Genomic DNA, 20,798 nt, shown 5'->3' on the forward strand with positions numbered 1-20,798 from the left:
TCCCGCCATTGTTAACCTTTATGAAGCTGAAGAAAAGTGATTATTTCTTTCAAGAATCTAGATGAAAACTACGATTTCAGCTATAGAAATCTACACAGAAGGCGCCAAATTGTTTGACTCAAAAGATATTGAAACCTTATTGAACAAATCAATCAAAGATGAAGGGGTTAATCTTAACTAAGTATAATAATCTATTGAAGGAAAAATAGATAAAGAGAAGACAGGTAATAAGACTTCTTTACCGATCTTATTTAGCAAAATCTTTTCTAGAAATCTTCTCATTCATAATTAATATTACAGCCAATATTCGGAATCCCCTTCTTAAAAGGTTATTGTCCTCTATATATACATAGAGCGAAACTCTTCTAAGCTGTAAAAGACAAGTTACAAGGAATATTCCTAATGTCCCATAATGGGTCTGCAGTATTACAAGGGTTGTACAATCTCTTGTTTGTCTTAAGGTCGTCTCCCACAGGACATCGAGTCACGGAGACCCCGTCATTCGTCGTACTCGTCATTGGTCGTGATAGGTCAAATTTGGACCAATACAATTATGTTCATTACTCTTAATTTCTAGATGAAGTGTATGAATTTAGAGTGCATACTCAAAATGAAAGCCCTAAACTATTCAGGATTTTCTATTTAGACTCCTCAACTAATAGACAACCTATAAATATTTTAAGTATGTGAACAGGACGGTGCGTAACATAGTGGCGTATAAAGTTGTGCCATGTGTTAAGTTTACGTCCCCAAATCAAACAGTACCTTCGCAACGTTCCGTTTTCTTGTCTCTCTCATGGAAATCTTCTAATTCAATACAATATTAAAAAATTAGAATATTACGTGAAAAGGACGACAGAGTATTCTTGGATCGTTCTCAACGTGGTGGGGCCCTGAAAAGTTGTGCCATGTGATAATTCAATGAAATCTAGCTGGTATTAGGTCCACAAATTTATTATTATTTCGTATTTACTATTATTATTATTATTATATTTTCATTGAGAGCTTTCTGCGGGGAAACAATACTAATAAATTTGTTGTCGATTTTCTTTTTCCAACAATTTGTTGTATGAATATATAAGGCTGAACTTTCAGTTACTTTTTGAAAAAATTGGGCCATGGCCCTGACAATAAGAGTGCTTGATCTCCTAGTCATTTATTTGATGATCAGCTTCTTGGTTCTTCAGCAAAAAGCAATGCGCAAATACTGATGCTTTAAAATCCACAATTGATGAAATGCGGATTTGACAAAATATATCAGTTGGGTGATTCAATTTCAGATACAGGAAACTGCATCAGAGATAGCATTTGTGGAGCTCATACTGTATGTGGAAGATTTCCTTATGGAATGAATTTTTACCAGAAGTAAACAACCGGACGTTGTTCTAATGGCATGCTCATGATTGATTTCATACGTATATAATAGATATCTTTATATTTCTCTAATTAACTGTTTGTATAAGCCATCCTCCTCAATGGAGTGATTATGGATTCGAAATGTGGAATTAGCATTATACCCTCATGAGGTGCAACTTTTCTCGGACTCCACGTGAATGCGGGATGATTCATGTACTAAGCTGTATGATTGTTTCTATGCTTGTTTTTTTGTTCACAGCACTATAGAATCAGGTCTTCCTCTTCTAAATCCCTACAAGGATCAAAATGCAAATTTTAGATATGGTGCGAATTTTGCAGTAGTAGGAGCTACTGCTTTATCAACTGAAATCATGGCTGAGAAGAAGATTGTTATTGGACTCACCAATAGTTCATTGAATGTGCAACTTGATTGGATGTCTTCCCATTTTAAAACCACCTGTTCCACCGGTAATTATTACTCTTAATTAATTTGCTAACTACTTTCTCTGTCTCAAATTATGTGTCGTATTTCTCTTTTATACATTTCTTAATAAAACATTAATTAGAAAAGGTATTTGAATATTTTACCTTTATTTTGTCTTAATATATAATCTCTCTATTAAATATTTACTCTATTTATGTGTTATCTTCATGTTCAAAATTATTACTATCAATGGTAAAATAGAAAAAATATACTAATTTTATCTTGAACTTCTAAAATGACAAATAATTTGAGACAACTACTTTTAGAAATCACGACAGATAATTTGAGACGAAGGGAGTACTTCCTTAGAAAATATGTTGTGGTTAATTATTTCTTACGTATTTATTAACGGCAAGTTGAATTAATGATATTTTCTTCTTAATTATTGCTAGATTGCCAAGCAAAATTGAAGAAATCTCTTTTCCTAGCTGGAGAAGTAGGAGGAAATGAATTCAATTATGGCTTACTGCAAGGTAAAACTATGAATGAATTGCGGAACATGGTGCCAGAAGTTGTTCAGACCATTATTCAGGGCGTTAAAGTGAGTTTTCATTTCTTTCTTTAATAAGTTTTCTTTGATTGAAATTGTTTTCCTAAAGACCCATTTACCTCTTTTATTCAGAGAGTCATTGGTTTCGGGCTACTCGAATTGTAGTCCCGGGCAATTTTCCAATTGGTTGTTTACCAATTTACCTAACGAAATTCAAGACTGACAACTCAACTGCCTACGATGAGTATCATTGCTTGAAAAATCTAAATAATTTGGCAATATTCTACAATTATCATTTGCGACAAGCCATTGAAGAGCTGAAGAAAGAGTACCCCAACATTACACTCATTTATGGTGACTATTACAATGCCTATTTGTGGCTACTACAAAATGCCGCGAGTCTTGCTAAGTGCTTAAAAATATACTTTATTTTTCCCACTTTTAATCGTAAATTCTTTTTTCCTGTTTTTCTAGTCAAACTTTCCACTTTTGCAAATTATTTTACATTTTACCCCTACAAAGCTCCTTCTTGAAAAATCAATTTGTCCTCCAAAATATATTTTTAAAATATACTTAATTTTCAAAAAGTATACTTTGACAGTTCTAAACTACACATATATGTATATTTAACGAAAAGTGTATGCATTCACATAAAAACTTAGCTTTCTTTACTGATATGCATTATGATATTGTAGGATTTGATAAAAACTCTATACAGAAAGCTTGTTGTGGAATAGGAGGAGAATATAATATTGACGCACATAAAAAATGTGGAGTTTCAGGAGTTGTGTTGACCCAAGTACATATATCAGTTGGAATGGAATTTATTTGACAGAACAAGCATATAATCAGTTGGCAAGGTGGCTAATTGATGACATGTTACCCAAATTAAACTGCCATTATGTTCATTACTCTTAATTTCTAGATAAAGTGTATGAATTTTGAGCACACATTCAAAATGAGCGACTTTTTTTGGCCAAATACTACACCACCTCCTAAAGTATTCATGATTTTCTATTTAGACTCCTCAACTAAGAGTTTGAACTACTAAATAGTTTAGGCACGTGAACAGGACGGAGGGTTCGTTCTCGATGTAATGGCGTGAAAAGTTGTGCCATGTGAAGTCTATGTCCTCTAAAATCAAACAGGATCAATTAAATTAGTAGAGCCATATAGTTTCTTCATCCTTTTTAGTAAATCCGAGAATACATATGAAGCCAGGATTTCAATGTTACGATGACTTATGTATTTTAGAATGACGATATCAAATGTTAATAATTGAGTTTTTTTTTTATAATTAGTTTCATACTGGAACAAATAATAATTAAATAATTTTTTAATATTGAATTCTTTAACGTCAATTAAAATTTGAATTATTAAATTTTTTCTTGTTTTAGGTGAAAACTCCTAATTTGTTGGAATTTAAAATTAAGTAAGATTTTACTTAAATAATTTTTTTTGTTTTTTTCCTTTTACCACAAAATATAGCCTCATATGGCCGCAAATCACATATTCTTAACCTGAAACTCTCTAAAAATAAAGAAAAGGAATTCAGTATATACGATATTGGTAGCATTTAGAATTTTTCAATCAAAGACATAAACAATGTCCACCAAACTTCTTTTTGAAAGGTATATCTATCAACGTAAGATTAACAAATATTAATTGTGCTCATTGTAACGACCCGACCGGTCATTTTGAGAATTTGCATTTCGCTCAGTAGTTTGGGAGCACGAATAGCTCGTATGATGTATTAGGACTTGTGTGAAAAATTTGAGTTCATTTAGAGTAGATTTGATATATTTCGGCGCGAGTTTCGGAAGTCGAACGTTCGAAAGTTCATTAAGTTCGATTTGAGGTGCATTTTGTCATTTCGATGTTGTTATACATGATTTGAGGCCTTGAGTAGGTCCGTGTTATATTATGGGACTTGTTGGTATGTTCGTACGGGATGCTACGGGGCTCGGGTGAATTTCGGATAGGTTTGGGCTGTGTTGCGCTCGTTTTTCTTATGTGTCGACGTTATTTCTTCAAGTATAAATGGTAGCACATCGAGAAAATGAGTTCCGATTTCTATTTTGATTGAATCATTAGATCTGCATCGTAATTACGGAGCCATAGCAAAAAGATTCGTCAAATTTGGACATTGTATGAGGATTTTATGGCCATTTTACTAAGAATTGGATTGCTAGATTTTTTTCAGATTAATTACGAATTTGTCACTACTGCGTATTTAAAAATCTGTATTATTTTCAAATATTGAAACTAGCATATCTCCTTCAATATAAGGTCAAATTGAGTGATTCAAGAGCGTAACTTAACTAGAATTTCATAAGGAATCTATTTGAGGCATCAAAAGTGAGTTTCGAGATCTTTAGCATGAGAAACGAGGCATAACAGTATTACAACGAGGGTTTTATTCATTTAACATATTTGAGTTGGGGAGGTCGGAATTGGGCAATTTTTGAGGTGATTTTCAGCATATGTATTGGGGTAAGTGTTCTATACTTGGTTTTGGTTATACTTTATGAATCTATATTCGATTTTTGCTTTTAGTTGATAAATTTTAAAGAAGAAATCGGGAGTTTTGACCTAAAGTTTCGTAATATGAATTTTTGAGTTTGAACACCGATTCGGAGTCGGATTTGAGTGAAACTAGTATGGTTGAACTCGTAAATGAATGGGTTATCAGATTTTATGAGTTTTATCGGGTTTCGAGACATGGGGCCTAGTTGGGCTTTTTGGCTGATTTTGGGCTTTTGATTAAAGATTCGACCTTTTCCGAGTGGGATTGGTTCCTTTAGCATTATTTGATGTATTTGGATTGTTTTTGGTTAGTTTCAAGCCGTTCGAAGGTTGGAACACGCGGGAAGGCATTTTTGGAGCATCCTTGGCTTGCTCGATATTAGAATTGGCTTGTTCGAGGTAAGTAACTTTTCTAAACTTAGTGTTGAGGGTATAAAATCCTGCAATACGTGTTATGTGATTGGTATTGAGGTAACGCACATGCTAGGTGATGGGTGTGTGGGCGTGTACTCTGTGAATTGGGACTCTGTTGTTCCCATGGCCCTGTATAGTGGCCCTATTTTGTTGATATTTGTGTTTTCACCATGTGATAGTAATTGAGCTGTCAATCATGCTAAGCATCATGTTTAGACTTCATGATGATATTGTTTGTACTCATAGTGGTTATTTCTGGTTGTCATCTCACTGATTTCCATTGATATTTTTGTACTCAGTCACATTCATACATTCATTCATATCTCAGTCTCAGTTGTTGTTATTGGTACATCATATCATTGTTGTTGGGCTAGATTCAAGACATTGTGTGCCCATGAGTAAGACTGGAGAGATTGATGACTGAGTGAGGCCGAGGGCCTGAGTGAGAGTGACATATCTTTGATCGGACTACACACCGCAACATATTATATCTATTATATTATGGGATCGGGCTGCACGCCGTAGTGATATATTGAATATATATGTATATGGATTAGGCTGCATGTCGCAATGATATATGGATCGGGCTACACGTCGCAGCGATATTGGGTCAGGCTGCATGCCGCATAACGCTTGGGCCGAAGGAGCCCCTCCAGAGTCTGTACATCCCCAGTGAGCGCAGTTGACTATATATATATATATATATATATATATATACGGATCCGGCTATATGCCGCAGTAGTTATTATACATTGTTGAGTGATTTAGTGTGCTGAGTATTGAGATTCGTGAGAGAGGATGCGAGACAATGAGATTGAGTACTCTAAAAGTGTAAGTATATGTTTCAGCTCTGAAAATATATGGCATTTACATGCATACATAACATACAGACATAGAGATGCATTTTTCCTCATGCTATATAGTATCACATCATTCATGACTTATTATACACATTGATATGTGGGTATGGAGAGGAACTTTATACGTGTTATTTGGAAAGAAACTTAAACATTTTATTTATTGTGAAAAGGACATTTGGAAAATTACAGTTTTCAAATTTACTCGTACTTCTGGCATTTTCGATAAGAGATTTGGGATTTTCTTTTACTGAGATATTTGTAAAGCATGACCATTTTTTGGAACTGTGAACGAGCTGAGTATTTTACTTTTGAGATATCTCTTTTATAATTGCATTTATGTTGTTATGAACTATTGTGGAAAATATTGGCATTGGACCCGATCTTGTGTTAGCTCATCACTGCTTTCAACCTAAGATTAGGTCTGTTACTTACTCAGTACATGGGGTCAGTTGTACTGATACTACACTTTTGCACATTGCGTGCATATGTCGGTTGTTGTTGTTGTTGTGCTCGATGGTTGCAAGACTTAAAGATGTACCAGCGTCCCTGTTGTAACTGCCTCCTTTGTTTGAGGTAGCCTCAGCTTATAAAACTATGTTTATGTACTTTTCAAACAGACTATGTATTTCTTTCATTTTCGATTTATAAACTCTATTCTTAGAAACTCATGATTTGTACTACTAGTCCTTGTGATGTATATAGAATTCAGTAAATTTATTTTTGTTTAATCAACTTAATAAGATTATTGAAACTTGATAGCTTTAGTTGGCTTACCTAGAGGGTTGGGTTAGGTGTCATCACGACTGGTGGATTTTGGGTAGTGACATGTTGGTATCAGAGCCTTAGATTCATAGGTTCTACAAGTCATGAGTAAGTGTTTAGTAGAGTCTTGCGGATCGGTATGATGACGTCCATACCTATTTTCGAGAGGCTACATGTTCTTTCCTTATCGTGCGGCATTGATTCAGCTTAAAGAATAACTTTTTGAATTTCTTCCACGCATTCGTATGTGCATGTGAGCGCTCCGTATTAGTTGTGCATCGACGGCTTGTGATTCTATGGTTGAGGTGCGAAATATGATATTAGCGTGCTGATGATGGGCCAGTCTGGAGGACTTGAGGTCGGGTTTCGATTGTAGCTTGAGCATAGAGGTGTTGATTGTGTGAGCATGTGCTTCTAGATTTATATGTCCGGTAGTGTCTTTATTAGTGGAATTTTATGGCTGGATAGCTACATGATGAGTATGATTTGATTGCGAGATGTATTCAGATTGTTCGAATGTGACAAAAAGAATTTGTTGGGGATGTAACAAGGACTATTGGGTGTTTGACTTCTGTCCTGAGTTGGCGTATGGCCTCAAGCTATGGGTGTGTTGAAGGATCTTTTATGTTGTTTAGTCGAGGAGTGAAGTAGATTTTCATGTCATGATATGAGTTCAGACTCAGGAAGATTAAGTGATTGCATAATAGTTATGACTATAGAAGGGTATAAATATATATTAGTTTGAGGCGAAGCAGGTGGATTATCTCCTGCGGGGTATCCTGAGGTTTGTGTGATCCCTATATTATTTTGTAGCGAGTTCTCTTTTACCAGTGAATGATATGCGTTGCAATTTGAGTTTACATCGCTCGTGGAAGTTGGCTTGACTATTATAATGGTGAATGCGAGATTTGTAGATAATTTAATGTACTAGATGGTTTGCATTACAGTAGCTCAGGAAGGATTTAGTTGAATCTCTCTGTGGTATGATGACAGTAATAGAGTATGACCATTGTGAGTTATTGTGTGTTTTGATCTATGGCATTGAGCCAAGTGGGGGAGTCCGCTATTGATAAGTTGATTTCACGGTTATGTGATGTATTGATTTCGGTTTGAGGTATACTTGTGAATGAGTTATGTTCTGCAGAGTGTGAGATCGAGGATGACCTGAGTAAAGGAATTTATGGGTACGAGTTGTATTAGGCTTTATGAGTATATGAGAATTGCGGAACGATTTGAGTTGTTATTGGTGAAGGATGTAATGTGCATGGAGCAGGAATTTATTTGGTTGCATTAAGGTGGAGTTACTTCCTTGGGTGTTGGAGTGCTAATGAGGCACAGGTCGTTCGGTCTGTTTAGTCAGTCTAATTGAGATTTGAGCAGAGTGGATGACTCTCGAGAATGGTTCCAATGAATTCAAGATTTATACGTGGCAATTGGGAATCTTCAGGATGTGTATTTGGCTAGAAACTGAGATTTATAGTGGAGGATGTCAGGACTTGTGGCATTTTTATATCATTATGGATTCTACATATCGGTATCAGGAAGGCGAAGGTAACGGCTTTAGATTCGCAGAAGGTCTCTTCAGAGCGGGTATCTCAGCTGTGATACTTTTGGGGGTGCCTAAGAAGGAATACAATAGTTTATGAGCCTTAGGGCGGTGTGGTTTATGTTAAAGTTCGTGGGGCAAGTTTTAGTTAAGGATAGTAGTGTACTAGCAAGGAAAAGTATCAATTTGAATGGTAATTCGGAAGGAACTTAGAGAATTAGGATTGCTTGGCAATAGGTTGGACATGAATGGTTCTTTGGGTGTTTATGATGTGGTGGGTTTCTACAGGTGTTTCATTGCAATGCTCTTGGGTTTTGGTGACCTGCGTAGCTTGGTTGAGTTAGAAGGATTCAGTCCTGAAGGTTTGGTGTTGTGCAAATTTGATTCGGAGAGTTCTTGATGGTTTCTACCACGACTCGAGGAGTATATTTTCTACTGGCGTGAGGAGCATGTGATGTATAGTGATTTTCTCCTAGATGAGATCAAACGGAAGGTTTCTAACTTGTTGAGTATGTAGTTTACTATGACTCGGAGTGGATTATGAGATTTTCGTACTTTTCATACGATGGCATGGTATATGCGGTGTGTTGTGTGGGATTGAGGTTTGCATGTACAAGGCCATAGTTCAGTTTTGAGGGGAAGGTCATGAATTCTTAAATAATATGGACGGCTACAGATGACTAGGTGAATGATGTTACTATTTGGTATGGAATGATGAAAGTATACATTTCAAAGGGGGGTAGTATGTTTTGATTTATGAATACTTCATTGGTATTGTGGTACTCGTCTAATTGATCGACTGCTGATCCTCAGATTTTGTGATGTGGCACGGAAGAATCAGAGAAGCATTCCTCGTGGGATGATCGAGTATGAGAGATATGTCAGATATTCGGTCGGTGGAGTTGGGATAAGATATGGTGATTTGTGTGTGCTATGGATTTGGAGACTGGGAGTTCTCATGAGTAGATTGTTTCGTGGTTGTGGACTGTGAAAATGTAGCTAAGGTTAGTCAGAGGGTAGTGTGTGCTGTCATTCAGTCACTGTGGACTTTCGGAAGGTTATTTATCTGTTGTGGGTGACCAGAGTTGATTTGGGGTTCATTGGTAGGCCCAATATGGATGTATGTTCTGCACAGGGTCGGATTTGTTGGCTTCGAAGTGCTATTGTTGAGGGATGTACCATTCGGTTATTGTTGAGCTTATTCGTGTTCTGGAGTGATCTATGAGTTACTCTTTTGTGTTACGAGGAGTTGTGATTTGTCGGTTATATGCACATATGGTGCGGTTCTATTGGGGTCTTATAGTGAAATTTGAGCGGGAAGAGTATTGGGTATTGCTTGGTGGATGACGTATTAGTTATGCTCTTTCGGGTTTTGTTGTGGCGTTGTGTCATTTGCTTCTCCGTGGTTATGTTAATGCACTTTGAGTACTTGATGTCGAATTGCGTGTGGTTATTAATTTTGAGCAGGGTAGCTTGAGGTATATGCCATGGATTAGTATTTGGATGGGGAACATATTGCACCGAAATTATGCTGAGGTATGAACCTTTCTGTTAGATTCGTATGATGGTCCTACGAGGTGTGATGGATTTTCAGTATTTCGTTGTGGCAGTACTTGTTAAGCTTACGGGACGGTTCTCTCATTTGAGTCATTTTTCATGACTTGAGTACATTTGGATTGTTGCTTATTGGTTCACGGGTTGTGGCTTTAGATTGTGTTGATGTGTCATGTCACTAGAATGATTGTGTTGGATGATACGAGGTCATTGGACCTAGAATGGATACTATCGTAATCGATTATAGCATAATTAGAAGGATAATATCTGAAGTCGGCTTAGAAATTGGCTATAGTTCTTGTTGAAAGAGGGAGAGTTCCATGACTTGTTGGTCTGATAAGTGGTTACGAGTTTCTGCATGTTTCTTTCATCATTGGCAGTGTACAAAGGTTCAGAACAAGATTTTAGTTGATAAGAGGTTCGCTACCGGTGTCGAATTGGTTATCGATCAGCTATTGTCAGTCGGAAGTTATTGCTATGAGTATTTGAGTTGTGTGGTATATCGTGTGATTATGTCGTGGGTCATGTCTATGGCTTGATACAACTTGTTCAGACTTATACAGTGTGTATATGCGAAGTTCAAGTCTCCAAGTGTTCCCTTGAATCCCTCTTCAACTCATCTCAAAAAGCTTCAAAACCGAGCAAAAATGGTGAGAAATGGGCTAGAAATCGCGGAGGTGAGCTTCTATACTTTCTGCCCAGGCATCTCGCACCTGCGACTCCAATTCCGCATCTGCGACAAAACCGACCAGAGTTATTCCGAAAATCATCAAATCGTCGTATAACCTTACCATGCACATACCCGAGGGTGATCACATGTCACCCTCTCTCATATAGGTCCGATAACACAATGTAACTGAAATTTCACAATCCACCTAGCCCATAAACCTTTAGGACCAAATTTCCACTTCCAGAATTATTTATAAGGTCAGAATCTCACATCTACACACCGAGTAAATCTGAACACACTATAGCAACCCATAACAACAATTCAAGATGGAAATCATACGATATATTATACAACTCCAACACTCATAGCGAAACTTCATATCACACCAACTGCTCAAAGCAACCGAATACCGATAATAACCTCCTATCAAATAAAGTCTCATTCCAACACTTTCGTACTGCCAGATGAATTAAAACACGCAGAAAGTCATCACCATTCCTTAGATCAACCAGCCACGGAGCTCCCTCTCCTTCGGCAAGGACTATAGTAACATTCTAAGCCGAATCCCAATATTATCCCTCCAACATGCTGAAATCGAATCTGATAGTATTCATTATAGATCTCAATGACCTCATCTCATCCAACACAACTACTCTAGTGACATGACATATCGATACAATCTAAATCCACAATCCGTGCGACCCGCGCACCAACAAGCAACAGTCCAAGTCCAAATGTACTCCATCATGGAAGAATGACTCAAATGATAGAGTTGTACCGCAAGCTCACTAATACCACCACAACACAATGCTGAGAACCCATCACACATCGTAGAACCAGAACACACGAATCTAACCCGGAGGATCATACCTCCACATAACTTCGCTACAATGCACAACCCTATCCAACACTGATCCACAGAACAACCGATTCTGTGCCAATAACCAACAAATCGTAATGCCTCGCAACATGGAAAAGTAACTTATAGATCACCCAGAACACTAATAAGCTCAATAACAACCGATTCAACACATCCATCAACAATAGCAACTTGGAGTCAACAAGCCGACTCGACGCAGAACATACATCCATATTGGCCTACCAATGAACCCCTTATCAAGGAGTTCTTGAAGTTTCTCCTCCAACTCCTTTAAATCCACCGGTGCCATATGCAACATATCCCTTTTCTTTGGCATGGTTTATCTAATTTTATTGTTGTGCCTGTTCAGTGTGACCCTTGCAGAAGACCTCAGTGCAACGACAAACTGGCCTACCAGATGCCTCCCATCCATTAAAACCACATTCCAATACCATAATATTTTTTATTCCTGCATCATCTTTCGACTCGGCTAGATATTCTGCAAGCCTCCTTGCACACTTTGGTCCCCGAACCTAGAAAACAGTCATTGACAACTCAATACGCTGACCAATATGTGAAAAGAAGACATACAAATAGGAGGTATATTCTTCTGTTCTCCAAAACTTGCAATCACTAGGACAACATGCGCAGAGGCTACAACATATTTCAACACGTAAATGAATAGAGTTATTTAAGATGTAATAATCAGTGCGAGCGTCCAATTCCATTAAAATACCACATGAAACACTTCATTATCCTCTTGCATAATGAAAGAACTTTTTATAAAGAAAAGTTGTTATTTAGAAGAGGAGAAGCTTAATTTAAAGGGAAGCAGGAAGATGGTGTCACTGCTGTGCACTATGAGAATTAGCAAGCAGATGAGAATACTCTGAACTCTACTACAAAGCCTAGAATATGAGTTATAACACAACCATTTCATAACTCTAGAAAATATTATGCACATTTTTGCTTGGTCAATTGTTAAAAAAGAACTCCTTTAGGCTTTAGGCAATAATGTATTACTAAAACTGGCAATGTACAGTATTATACCTTTAGTGGTCGTTTGGCTTGAACAAGTTATGCTGGCATTGATTATCCTGGTATTATTTCTTATTGACTGTTTGGTATATTGTATTAATCATGGGCTTGTCAATTTTACTGTTTTACCCTGGGATTACTATTCCATCCTCTGGCAGGTATAAGTTATTCCGGTAATATTTTTAATTCTGGGATAACTTATCCCAAGGCTACTAACCAAATAAGGAATGAGGCGGTACTAAATTTTTATCCCAGAATTATTTTTGTTTGTCCATCACACCAAACAACCCCTTAATGTAGCATATGAGTACTCTCAGATCTTGCACACTACTCTTAGAATAAAGCCACATGCGCAATTTCAAAGACCAAAAGCAAGAATTAGCATAACATGACCCTTTAAACTTTGAACTTTAGTGCTAATTTCACATTTTTGAAAAAGGCAAGCCTTATCTTTGAACTGGTACCTCCTTCTTCTATACTTATTCGTAAGTAATCCCAAGTGACCATCGGCTATTAGTTGTCTCTTTTCCAGGTTTACTCTAGAGTAGCAACTCCGCAAACTATAATTTCTTCTACAAAATCACAATCTAGCGTATTTCTTTGATATTTCTATCTCTGTAGTCTACCCTCATCTTTCTATTTACTTTGTTCATTAAACTTCTAGTTGTTGCTTCATCCATGAACCTGACATTTAAAGCAAAACTATGATACAGATGACATATCCACCTGTAGTGCTAGCACAAGGAATCAGGAGATGCTTCATTTTCTCCTTTTCTTTTACCGAATGGATATACAGCCCAAAGAGACCATTACACAGATCTTAGTCAAATATTATAATAGCTTTACATATTGGCCTAACAAATCCTCCACACAGCTCTTCTGAATTTCAAATAGTATTCAAGATTGGACTGAGGAATACAGAATGTTATTGGAAGAAGAAAGGAACTCGCCCACATGTTTTAAGTTATTGGTTAAATGATGCAAAACAGAGAGTTGCATATCTTATTAGAAGTTGTACCCTCCAAATGAACTTAAAAAATTGTGCAGCAGAAGCATCTCTGAAGGTTTTTACAAGGAGAGAATGCTGCAATAGCAACAGCATGAAGAACTATGTATTATATAGTGACTGTCAAGCGAACATCTGAAGTTGGACTTGGACAATAATAGGTCCTTAATTTGTTATTAACCAAAGAGTGAAAGCTTTTGGTGGTAGGTAAAACTCATTGACAGTAAACTGCAGATCTATGCCAAAATTGTAAGTTGATTAATAGTGCAGAGTAACAATCTGAACAACCGCTAAAAGCTTGGACTATTCTTAAAGGGATGGGTTAGCTGTCAAAGAGTTGGAATAACAAAATTTCGAAACCAAATTTCGGATTCCAACAAAGCTGACACATGGAGAATTATTGACATCTGCCTAAACCTTGGACTGATCAAAGCGCACGAGCTGACCCAAACACCACCGTTATCCAAAAAAAAAAAAAAAAAGAGCTTGGACTATTTGTGAGGACACAAGGACTGTTACTTTGGAGCAATTCCAGAAACAAAACCAAGTTTTGAAGGTTTATACTAAGGCCTAATGTGCTTTTCACCAATGGACAATGATATCAGTGGCATGATTACTTTTAGTCTAATAATTACTATACAACACTCTTAAGAACATCCATGACATGTTGATTTGGCGGCCATGGATGTCATTTCACGTTTCAATATGTGTATCTTTTCTTTACCATGGATGTAATTCAACGAAGATTTGCATCTAAACTAGACCATGAATGTGAGTTGGGTGTTTGCCTAAGTGCTTATCCCTGTGGTTATCTTAGCCATAGAGCACCTAATACACCATAGAAAGATTTTTGGCCATGAAGTATATGTATAAGCTACCGAATTGTCTATTCTAACAGTAGCTCAAAGAAAAGCATCCATAGGTGGAACAAAAGAAAAAAGATTTGCAGAAGCAACTAAGGAAATCAGAGGCTATAATTGCTCTGTACGACTCATCATAACAAGTAAAAGGAAAGGAAAAATTAAGGTAAAACTCAAATTGTAAAAATTGTTTGACTAATATAGATTGACTGTGGAATTATAAATGATACTACGGGAAATGTTAAGTTATGGAAGAAAAGCAAGGTGAGACTCTCTAATTAGTCTTTCGCCGCTTCATTGTGTATCTTTACTGATCTTGATATCTCTAGTTCCACAAACAGCAATAACACTAGAAGTTATTTATCTGACTAGTAGTAGTTGAAATCCTATAACACCCTGCTTTCCATAATTTTGGCCAATTCAAAATTCAAGCTGAAAACCCCTAAAAAACCAATCAACTGAAAACCAATAAGGAGATGTGCAGAAACACTCTTTAACCAAAAACTGAATCTGGCAAAAGAAATGCCAAGAGAGTTGACAAATAACCACAATATAGATTAGAAACTAAGATTAGTCTGGGATAAGTTCAAGATGCCATTAGCAGTTCCATAAAGAAATGTATCAACAGCAGATAAGACAGAACCCAAAAGGAACTGTAGAGTGATCAAGCAACGATAACTATCCTCAATCCCAAACAAGTTGGGTCGGACTATATGAATCCTCACCGACCACACTACTCCATTTAAATCATCTCATGCCAATGTGATGCAAACACTGTAGAGTGATCAAGATAGAATTAAAATCCAACAAAAGATAGAATCTTTAACCAAAAACTGAAAAACCCAACATAAGAAAAGAAAGAGCTATTTAACAAATATGAGAAAGTAGGTAAGGAAACAAGATTTGAACCTGGCTAAGAGCACAGTGAAAAACAAGGGTATCTTTGCCATTAGCAGCTTGAATAAGGCTGGGAATTTTATCACGAAAAGTATCGCTAGCAAAGTGAAGTGAGCCAGCTATGTGACCATCGTAGCTCCTCTCATCATCCCTGCAAATAATTTGAGGCCAAAACAAAAGCAATCGGATATGGGGGTTTAGCAGAAATAGACATAAAATAGAGATCTGAAAGAATATGTGAGTGACAGAGTTTGTTTGTAAGACCTGACGTCGACGATGGCGATGTTAGGACGGCGTTTAAGAGAGAGAAGCTGAGAGCCGGTAATGTATGTGATGCTCCTTGCCGCCATGTCTTCCTCTCTCTGGCTTCTCAAGTTTTTCCAAAAGCAAGAAAATATGGACATAGGAAAGCAAAATAATAATTAGGGAAAATCAAATAAACTGAAGATAATTTCTAAAAAAATAAAAAGTAAGAGAAAATTAGTAACTACTAAGCAAGGAGAACTTTTAGCAAGTAGATCTTTTTCAATCAGCATAGGTCAGGAGAATCTAATACCGAAATTATTTCCAATAATAAGGTTTAATCAAACAACCCGGATAATACGAAAGGTCACCTAAGTGGGTTGAAGAGAATTTTATGTTGCTTTTCTACTATCTTTTTTGGTTTCCCGTCCGGTATCCGGTACTCACATTGGAGATCGATTAAATTCGGATTCACGCCGAGAAGTCCCACATTGGGGGTAAAGCGCTCCCTAACAAAGGCGACTCCATACCCAGAGGCTCGAATTCGAAACCTCTGGTTAAGGATAAAGGATTACTTACCGCTCCACCACAACCCTTGTTGGTACCTTTTCTAAAAACATTTGTGTAGGATCAAATTATTTTATTCCAATAATTGATGATTGTTCAATTTAGTTTTATATCCTTTAACTGATCTAGCTAAATTTAGGAGTGCTAACAATACTATCTATTTCATGGAGGGGGTGGGGGGGTTGAAGCTTGAAGGTAGTACTAATAGTTTTGAGAGATTAATATTGTATGATGCTTCGCCAATTTATGTAATAGTATGTCCTTTTGTTAATGACCATCAGGGTATGTACCCTGGACAGACCCAAAAATGTACCTACTACATAGTATTTATTTATCAGTAATAAATTTCTTCTTTACCAAAAAAGAAAAAAAAAAGAGAGAGAGAAGCTGTAGTATCTTAAAACTGTCATAGACAACAATTACAGAGTTGTTGAAGGGAAACGGAGTTGACTGTGCTTTTTTACTTTTTCAAAAACCTTTATTTGCATTTGCCCACTTTCTCTAAAGTAAAGCAATCTTTCCGACGTTGCAGATTGGATGTATTCATTTACAGATACGATAGAATCAATCTCCTTTCTTGTAGATCTCACAAAGGAAGCCACCACTACTACTTGAATGAACTAAATTAAAGAGAAATAAAACAACAAACCAAAGCAGCAAAGAAATATTAATGTGATCTCAGCTCCATTGCTATATGTGAGCATGTGCTTAAGTGATTAGTATAATCCAGCATAACACATTATTTGTGCAACCTCTGATCGCATAGTAGATTGATGTTTGTTTATGAACCATGTATGGTGCAACAGAATCTGGCTACTGCATATTCAACTTAAATATTGTGCAAGTTCTGATCAGCTATGGGACTCTGTACAACTTTGCTTCAGAGGATAAACTGAAGTTTTCATGAGATAAGTTAACATCCAAGTAGAGACACAGCTACGACTACTCCCTGATCATACCAACTTCACATTCAACTTAAATATTGTTACAAGTTGAAAACTTAAAATGTTCCCCGCTGAAAGAGTAGGCAGCTTATATAGGGAAATGAATAGAAACTACCAAATGCTCTCTTTGGAACCAAAGAATAGATGGAAAAGGAAAGGGAATTTTTAAGATTTTTTTCTCTTTCATTTAATATGGGCAGAAATAAAGGACGGAAAATGGCAGGGCAATTTGTATTTCCTCGGGGCAATGTACTTGGTTGAGGAACAGTTGCCATCCAATGTGTACATGAAAGTGACGAAGTTACTTTGACTATAGAACCATGCCTATTTGGAGATATTGGAGAAATTGGATAATTGGGCCAAAACCGATAGTTCATCATCTTATTCTCCTTCCCTAATATAAACCTTGAGTCATCAATGTCTTTCTGACTCGAACTGGCATTTCCTTGTTCTAGTTCTCCTTTCCTTCGATTTCTCTTTAGACAAAATTTGTAAAAACTTAGGAAGGACTTGCTCAAGCAGCTACACATTATCTCCTTGCAATGTAGTAATCCTCCATCCACAATCTTAGTGTTTTACTTTTTTGTTGTTATAATTTATTAAATGTGAGATCCTTTTAGAGCAACTTCAGTATGATTCCAACTGAAATATAGCTTTGCGACTTTTTTTTGTCATAGTGCAACTTGGAAAGAAAGGTATGATTTCAGTCCTTTGTTGTTTTAGAAGGTACAGAAAACGTACCACTGCACAAGAATATAAAGCTTCTCAGGCAAGCCCTGGGATCGAAGAGGTGAAGTAAAAGAAAGCAGGTACAAATGCAATTATGCAAGCTGCTATAGGGCCCACGGGGTGCGCATCAAAATTGTATGCAGTTCTTATAAAGGAGAATGAAAATCACCAATGAGAGGAAAGAATACATAAGAGGAGCAAAAAGATGCTTAAATTACCAAGAAGCCTAATGATACTAAAAATACAAAAAGAAATACAAGGGATTTACAGCTGGAATAAGAATGAGTTTTCATGATTCAGACCTTACATAACATTCCTTTGTCATTGATAGTTAAAGGTGCTACTGGTTGGTTAGTGATCCTCTTATCTGCATTATAGAGAACATGAAATAGATAATGTATGCGCACTGACTATCAGCTGGGATCCCTGCGCTTTACTCTACTCTTCATCATCTCAGCCCACCTCGCAAAGAGACTTGAGACCTCAAACTTCCCAGAGAACTTCATCCTCTTAGCCAACTCATCCAGTATATCAGGCCTACCAGCCCGAGAAAAATCAGCCGCGAATTCGTTGTAGTCAAGTTGAGGTGCTTGCATGCCTTTGTCTATCATTTCCTCCAAGTATTTACAAGCCTCCATAGATCGCCCTTGCCCTATAAGCCCTCGAATGAAAACAGTGTAAGAATTTTCATCAGGACAGCAACCCCTCAGATTCATCTCCTCCCAAGTTGCATGACCCATGTCATAGTTCTTTGTCATGAAGAATGATTTCATCAACATATTGTAGCTGTGAATAGTTGGTTGTATTCCATTCCTGATCATCTTTTTATATAAAATAACTGCATCATCTGGCATTCGTCGATTTATCATTAATTTGATCAGCGCATTATACAGTCGTGCATCAGGTGGGCATCCTTTTTCCTTCATCTCCTTCAGCAATGCAAAGACTTTATCCATCTTCCTTTGATTTCCAAAGCCTGTTACCAAACAGGTAAAAATTGCAGCATCCGCCTCACTTCCGGAACTAAGCATTTCCTCAAAGTAGTCAATGGCTTCATCCATCTTCCCTTGCTTACACAAATCTCTGATCAAGATAGTATAACTTCTTGCATTAGGTGATGGACCCTTGGCTTTCATAACCTCAAACAGCTTGATCGCATCAGACCTTTTTTTACACTTAAACAGCCCCTCCAGCATTGTGTTATGGGCTACAATATCAGGCTTAAATCCCTTATCAATCATCTCATTCCATACTTTACCAGCATCCATCAGATTCTTTACCCTACACCAACCATTGAGCAAAACTGTATATGTTTGTATATTTGGTGTAAATCTATGCTCTAATTTCTCAAACAATAACTGTGCTTCTTTCCCAAGCTTTGCCCTTCCCAGGGCATCAAGCAAACAATTGATAGTCTCCACCCCAACTTTAAACTTGTACTTCTTCATCAACTCAAAAATCCCAATAGCTTTCTTCCGCTCTTTTGCTGCAGCAAATGCTTTCATGGATATCAAAAAGGTCTCCGTTGTAAGCAAACCTTTCTCCCCCATTTCTTCAAGAACCGAGACCATGGTCTCAAACTGCCTCGTCTTTCCAAGTATTGCCATCATTGCATTATACGTTCTTGAATTGTGAGCATAACCTGGCCTCTGGGCCGCCCAACAAAAGAATCTGAATGCTGGTTTTCTAGCATGCTTGAACCTCTCCAACACATCCACTACCAAATCATGGCTCAAATTGATTCCACATTCATCTAAAACAGCCTCCATGTTTCGATCTAACGAAAACAACTCATCGATAACCTTACACACCCTATCCACCTCTTTAGGATCTGCCTTCGACCCCACCATCTCATCACTCTCACTCTCAACATCATTATCACTTTCTAATTCACCATCATTATCTACATAAGTACAAAATTCCCTACAACTCAACCTCAAAAACCTCACATTTGGATGAACACCATTAAAATAAAAACACCCTTTTAACCAAAAAGGCCAAATCTTTCTGGGATTACTAAATGACAACTTTTGTCCAAAAGTAGATAGGGAAGTGGGGCGTGGCAAAATAGATGTACTGAATTGCCTAAAATCCAACTTTGAACTCAGAACATTTGGATGAATATTGGTAATAAAAGAACACCCTTTTGGCAAAAGAGGCCAAATTTTTCTGGGATTAGTCAATGACAACTTTTCTTGAAAAGTAGAGAGTGAAGTGGGGTGTGGCAAAAAAGATGAAACTTGACAATGAGAAAGATGAATTCTGCAATTAGTATGATAATGAAACAAACGAGACAAGGGCAGAGAGCTACCAACAAGAAGGAACACTTGCTGTTGTTCTCCAAATCTTCCTCGTAGCCTTGTGGCTTGTTCATCATCCAACTGGGTGGCGGCGATGTTGAGGAGTTCGCCATTGAAGTTGAGCTGTTGAATTAAGTGTGGAGAAGGTTTAAAGATTGCAGCTTTTTCAAGATTTCTCATAGAAATAGCCATTGGGAGTCCATTGAAAGTGGAAAAGCTTTGCCACTCAGATGAGATTTATGCGCTGGTTTTGCAGATCGCAGCGGCGAATTTGGCTTCTACGGTACTGGGGGAAGGGCCGATTATGCTTTGTGAGAGTTGTAGCTCGTGCAATGTAATTTGTACATTCTCTTATTCTACCAAATTAATTTGGACATTAATTACATATTCTTTAAGCAAAATTAGAGGAATACATATTTTGAAACCAGTCAAATTGAACAAATTTTGTAGAAATAGATTAACTTAGTTTAAGCAGATAAAATGACTGATTTTTCTAATAGCATGTCTGCCAAAATTCTAAAATAAGCTTATATTGAAAAGTATTTTGCTAAAAAAGAAATGCTTGAAATTATTTGTGTTTGGTTAATTAATTTGAAAATACTTTTGAGTAGCAATTAATGTTTATCCAAACTTTTAAAAAGTGCTTTTAAAATTTCTCTTAAAAGTATTTTTGAAAGCAGTTTTTTTATGATT

General features: G+C 36.9%; 3 protein-coding genes across 8 annotated transcripts; 1 reads left to right on the top strand and 2 right to left on the bottom strand.

Annotated features, from left to right (window-relative positions):
- Positions 1-986: 986 nt before the first annotated feature.
- LOC104222226 (acetylajmalan esterase-like) lies at positions 987-14,796 on the top strand. Of its 6 annotated transcripts, none has more exons than XM_070168534.1 (4): positions 1,016-1,824; positions 2,233-2,381; positions 5,169-5,255; positions 13,273-14,796. In XM_070168534.1, exons 1-4 carry the CDS (start codon positions 1,554-1,556, stop codon positions 13,381-13,383), a joined length of 618 nt encoding a protein of 205 aa, XP_070024635.1. In that variant the 5' UTR covers positions 1,016-1,553; the 3' UTR covers positions 13,384-14,796. The 6 variants fall into 6 exon arrangements, with proteins under 6 accessions (XP_009771740.1, XP_070024635.1, XP_009771738.1 ...); XM_009773436.2 differs by lacking the exon at positions 13,273-14,796 and adding an exon at positions 5,828-6,881; XM_009773438.2 differs by lacking the exons at positions 5,169-5,255; positions 13,273-14,796 and adding an exon at positions 3,026-3,311 and having other exon boundaries at positions 987-1,824.
- On the bottom strand, positions 11,645-15,726 carry LOC104222225 (dual specificity phosphatase Cdc25). The gene is made up of 3 exons (XM_009773434.2): positions 15,587-15,726; positions 15,335-15,473; positions 11,645-12,054 (listed from the first exon to the last, which is right to left on the bottom strand). The coding sequence occupies exons 1-3, from the start codon at positions 15,724-15,726 to the stop codon at positions 11,872-11,874; spliced, it is 462 nt and encodes a 153-aa protein (XP_009771736.1). The 3' UTR covers positions 11,645-11,871.
- Positions 14,960-20,521, bottom strand: LOC104241553 (pentatricopeptide repeat-containing protein At3g62470, mitochondrial-like). Its single transcript, XM_070168529.1, has 3 exons — positions 15,587-20,521; positions 15,335-15,473; positions 14,960-15,199 (listed from the first exon to the last, which is right to left on the bottom strand). The coding sequence occupies exon 1, from the start codon at positions 20,295-20,297 to the stop codon at positions 18,219-18,221; it is 2,079 nt and encodes a 692-aa protein (XP_070024630.1). The 5' UTR covers positions 20,298-20,521; the 3' UTR covers positions 14,960-15,199; positions 15,335-15,473; positions 15,587-18,218.
- Between the last annotated feature and the right edge of the window lie 277 nt (positions 20,522-20,798).

Source organism: Nicotiana sylvestris, chromosome 1, assembly GCF_000393655.2.
Source record: "Nicotiana sylvestris chromosome 1, ASM39365v2, whole genome shotgun sequence".
NCBI lineage: Eukaryota > Viridiplantae > Streptophyta > Magnoliopsida > Solanales > Solanaceae > Nicotiana > Nicotiana sylvestris.

Bases quoted from the DNA above. Each gene is read 5' to 3' on its own strand.
- LOC104222226 (XM_009773435.2), top strand. From the start codon at position 1,554: ATGCGGGATGATTCATGTACTAAGCTGTATGATTGTTTCTATGCTTGT. The intron at 1,825-2,232 runs GTAATTATTACT...AATTATTGCTAG, and splicing joins TAAAACCACCTGTTCCACCG to ATTGCCAAGCAAAATTGAAG. The intron at 2,382-5,168 runs GTGAGTTTTCAT...GTTTTTGGTTAG, and splicing joins CCATTATTCAGGGCGTTAAA to TTTCAAGCCGTTCGAAGGTT.
- LOC104222225 (XM_009773434.2), bottom strand. From the start codon at position 15,726: ATGTCCATATTTTCTTGCTTTTGGAAAAACTTGAGAAGCCAGAGAGAG. The intron at 15,474-15,586 runs GTCTTACAAACA...AATTATTTGCAG, and splicing joins ATCGCCATCGTCGACGTCAG to GGATGATGAGAGGAGCTACG. The intron at 12,055-15,334 runs GTTCAAATCTTG...ACTGTTTTCTAG, and splicing joins TTCACTGTGCTCTTAGCCAG to GTTCGGGGACCAAAGTGTGC.
- LOC104241553 (XM_070168529.1), bottom strand. From the start codon at position 20,297: ATGGCTATTTCTATGAGAAATCTTGAAAAAGCTGCAATCTTTAAACCT.